The sequence below is a fragment of the Rhodamnia argentea genome, chromosome 1 (assembly GCF_020921035.1).
Source record: "Rhodamnia argentea isolate NSW1041297 chromosome 1, ASM2092103v1, whole genome shotgun sequence".
Classification (NCBI taxonomy): domain Eukaryota; kingdom Viridiplantae; phylum Streptophyta; class Magnoliopsida; order Myrtales; family Myrtaceae; genus Rhodamnia; species Rhodamnia argentea.
This window is the reverse complement of record NC_063150.1, coordinates 12,231,846-12,236,445: the sequence shown is the minus strand read 5'-3', so window position 1 is coordinate 12,236,445 and position 4,600 is coordinate 12,231,846. Positions and strand designations below refer to the sequence as shown.

General features: G+C 38.6%; 1 protein-coding gene across 1 annotated transcript; it reads left to right on the top strand.

Annotated features, from left to right (window-relative positions):
- Nucleotides 1–1,334: 1,334 nt before the first annotated feature.
- On the top strand, nt 1,335–3,437 carry LOC115753801 (transcription factor bHLH18-like). The gene is made up of 4 exons (XM_048273238.1): nt 1,335–1,701; nt 1,815–1,981; nt 2,537–2,917; nt 3,039–3,437. Exons 1-4 carry the CDS (start codon nt 1,479–1,481, stop codon nt 3,111–3,113), a joined length of 846 nt encoding a protein of 281 aa, XP_048129195.1. The 5' UTR covers nt 1,335–1,478; the 3' UTR covers nt 3,114–3,437.
- Nucleotides 3,438–4,600: the final 1,163 nt, after the last annotated feature.

Sequence of the window (4,600 nt, the reverse complement as noted above, 5' to 3'; positions counted from 1 at the left end):
GTATTCGACCAATAAAATTAGATACAAGTAAAATAGCTTGAACTATATACTTATTATCCTTTGCAAACAGCTATCTCCTTCGACTTTTATCAAAATTGAGAGAAGAAAATAAAGATAGGCTATCTTTAAATATGTAATTTATTCAATTGGTTCGAAATTAAGTGAAAAAGAGAAATATAACTTATTCTATGAAGATCACTCAATACTAGAAGTATATCTTTTGTTCATTATGTAAATAAAAGGAACAGGTTATCCATCCAAGTTAAATTAAATTGAAGGATAAGTTACTTTATTACCTGATTAAACTTCCTTTAGTATTCACTGAATTGAAACAGTGCATTAAAAGAATAAAAAAAAAGTTGCAACTTACTTGAAACATGCATGTCGACATTTTATTTAGTTTTATTTCCTTCGTTTGAAATAGCCCCGACCTAGTAGTTTTACGTAAATAAAATAACACAGAGGCAACAGTACCTTTTATTTTTTTCGAGCTTAGTAGACAAGTCAAGAAGGTGTTTTCAAACAGAGGAGTAACTTTCTAGAAAAAAATGCAAAAACTTTTCTTTTATTTTGTTTTATTGAGGAAAATTATTAAAAAAATCCAAAACCTATTGTGTTAGGTTTGATATGACCCTTTTAAATACGTGTGGATTAGAACATGAATTTGTAACCCATTTTCTTAGTTAAGTATGATTAAGAAGTGTTCCAAATTTACCCATCGACAAGACCATATAAAATATAAACCCAACAAGGCTTTCGGGTTATAACGATTTAAATATTTCTGATTGTACGGATTATGAGGGAGAGAGAGATGACGGAATGAAAAGATTGAAAGAGCCCTCTCCCCCATGTGAATAGATGCCAGCTCGCAAACGGAGACGAATAATTCGCAAGTGCGAGGTCAGCATCGTCGCCGACAACGCGTGCGGGTGCTCGCCTACAAATAAAAGCAACTGTTCCCTTCGAGTCCCACCATTTCGCAATTAATCTTTCTCTTCTCTCTTTTCTTCTCCACAGCCACAGGTGATGACCTTGTCTTCTTTTCTTCTTGTTTTCCGACTGTATTAATCTTTATCAGATCCAACATCGAGTATAGAACTACGACGATGGCTGGTTCTTACCTTTCCTTTTCTTTAATGTCGGCCCTCTTCGGTTTTTTGTTCAGGGTGATCCAATGGAGATCTTTTCAGCTAGAGTATTTCACCAAGTAACACTCCTTCCCCTTTTTTGTGATTGTATTTCTTCGGAAATGGACGCAAATCACTTGTTGATTGGTTCTTGTTTTCCCCTTTTTTCGGGGTGAATATCCCCAGATGTTTGATGATGCAGCTGATTTCCATCAGGAGCAGCAGCAGCAGCAAGTGGACTCCTCCTTCTCACTGGATGATGAGTTTGATTTGTTCCATCCGCATTTTCCTTCAGAGCCCTGCTCGAACTCGTCGCCATCCTATCCACTCCCTCTTATTAGCCCCGAGACGATGCCCGTTTTTGCCCCACAATCGGTCAGAACTCCTCCAGCGCTCGCCGAGTGGCCCCGGAAACAGCTCAAGACCGAGAGCTGCAGCTCTCCATACGCAACGGCGCACAAAACGATGACTTGCAGTGCGGCAATGTTGTCATCTCCGTCTCCATCTCCTGACTCCCACGTGATATCTTTCGGGGACCATGATTTGTCTCCAGCCATGTCCGATCGGTTCTATGGTTAATTCTTGCAAGAGACCAATGCATCTATCTGAAATCTGTGCTTTGAACATCAAACATTTTCTCATTAATTACTCATAACAATATTTGTTTCCTTCTGTTTTGTCTCAAAGGTACTTATGACACCCAGGATTGTGAGGGGCCAAAGATGAGAAGCGCCGGCGCAATGAGCAGGAAGCCAGTACACGCACAAGAGCACGTGCTAGCCGAGAGGAAGCGCCGCGAGAAGATCAGCGAGCGTTTTATTGCGCTCTCAGCCATCATTCCGAACCTTAAGAAGGTAAAAAAAAGCTCGCAAATTATTGGGAGTGCATGGTTGATGGGTTCGATTAAGCGTTAGATTAGGACAAATTAGTTTTAGTCTTTAGAACCTGATGATAGAGAAGCAACACATCCATGTGTTGAAGAGTTCCACTTGCTCTAGTGGAGGATTTTAATTTATATGCTCTCTTCTAAAAGCATAGCTTTTCTCGAAATATATGCTATATACGTTTAATTCCTACGCCATAATCACATGGCTTAGTTGTTCTGTTTCTGAGATTACAGCTTAAGACTTGATGCTTACCATGTGACATGAAACTTTGTAAGATGATCAAAACCCTAAGTCTCTGAATTTGATGTATGTGAAGAAAACAACCATACTGATAAGGAAAAATTTACATATGCACTATGACAAAATAATTTTGAGATTGCAACTTAAGCTAGACACGCACAACTAATAATTTTCTATTTATTCGTCTCAGAGTAAAGGAAACCATTCAAAATCTTTTTCACGCCGTTAAGGAATTGTATGACCTATAAATGTCCTAACGCAAATTATAAATGCATATATTAGATGGACAAGGCCTCCATCCTCGAGGACGCCATCAAATGCTTGAAAGAGCTTCAACATCGGGTCAAGGCACTCGAGGAGGAGGTGGCGGCGAAGACCGTGGAGTCGGTCATCGTGGTGAAGAAGTCCCAACTCGCCACGTACGACGGCACGTCTTCTTCATCCGACCAGAGCTCCTGCAATCAAAATGACCAGCGACTCTCACTCCCGGAGATCGAGGCGCGAGTCTCCGGAAAGTGCGTCCTCATTAAAATCCACTGTGAGAAGCGCAACGGCTTTGTCTCGAAAATGATCGATGAAATAGAGAAACTAGACCTAACTGTCGTGAACAGCTGTGTCCTGCCCTTTGGGAGTTCCACACTAGATGTTACCATTTTAGCGCAGGTAAATGTACAAAACATGACAGTTGCTTGAAAATTTGGCGCCCCTCTTTAGCACCATGTTGCAGCAAAAGCAAAATAAATTATATCTTACGCAGTCAAACAAACAAAAAAAATTATTGCAGATGGACGTGGGATTCAGCTTGAAAATGGGGGATCTCGTGAGGAATCTGCGTCAAGCTCTTCTGGATGTCATGTGATCTCACCCGGAGTTGACAAGCAACAACGTGCCAAACCCTAATAATTACACCCACTCATTACATTTCCATTTTTATTTTCCTTTGGTCCAAAGTGTTTGAGATCTTTGAGGAGAAGGAAAGGTGCCCGTGAACCTCGCTCTCTGATCTGTCGAGACCAAACTCTTTAGGGAACGCCAAGACATCGGCTTTGGCTTTTTAGCCTGGAGTCACTAGTATTTTGCAGGTGGGTTTTTTTCACTTATTTTTTGCGCGGTTGACCCGTTGACCACGTTCTAAATACCCACGTGCTGTATAAGGAGAGTCTCCAGGCATTTTTTTTTCTAAAGAGGGTTTTATAGAGAGGTCTGACTTGATTCTGCACGTAGAAAACCGGCACTCCGTTTCCCTTTTTCATAAGGTCGAATAAGCTTTCGAGTCGTCTCAGGATATGCTCTTTGTCTTGTTGTGTTTAATTTGCTGTACATCAATGATTGATTAATGTGCAGCGATGTACTCGTCTGTCAACATTTGAATGTGAATCCAAAGATTAGCATCTCTTTGCTAAGACCATTATTATTTTTTTCTAATTCTATTTATATTTTGTACTTGGATGTGACAAATCATATTTGACAAGAAGATAGAATCTTCGTATTCTTCATTCTATATCCATTCCTGCAATTTAAACTCAATAACAGGCAGGGGCTTCGAGATCATAAATCAATGAATCAACAATCATTTTATCTCTGACAAAAAAATAAAAAAACAGTCGTTTATCGAATATGGACCATAATTAAAAATCATACTACACGTGCATCCATTTTCTGCAATTAAAACTCAATAACTGGTAAAGGTTTGGAAATGACAAATAAATAAATTTGGAGTCGTTTTGTCGAATATGGACCCTATTGCAAACTTATGCAATTTGTCCTGCCATGCGGTGGTTATAGAGGCAAAGCCAAAAGTGACATGGAGAATAAAGGAGCAAACTCTCTCTCAATTTCAACCTTAAAATTGGGTACCGCCTTTATAACATCACACGATTGTGATACTTCGTCAATAAATATGAATGAAAACTTGACGACCCTACGATTAAGTGCATAATCACAGATACATTTTGGCACTCTGCAATTAAGATCATAGTGAAAGAGTCAAACAATTTATTCATATACAATATAGCAAAATGTATTGTCAAATAGAGGATGTCAGACGGTTAGTCAAACACTATATATAAGATGATGACACATATTCGACAAACAAATGACATCGAAAAATCATTTACTCAATGAAACTATCAATGATCCAATAGACTCATTAATCACCATTAAAACTCCACCATCAATATTTGCACAAAGGTTCAAACAAAAATATTAGAAAAATTATCAAAAAAATCACAAACCTATTATAATTATGCTAATTCAGTCATAAACCTTTTCTTTTTGTCAATCGAGTCCTAATATTTTTTGCATTTATTCCAATTCAGTCCATTTAGCCAATTTTAGTCCGAAATC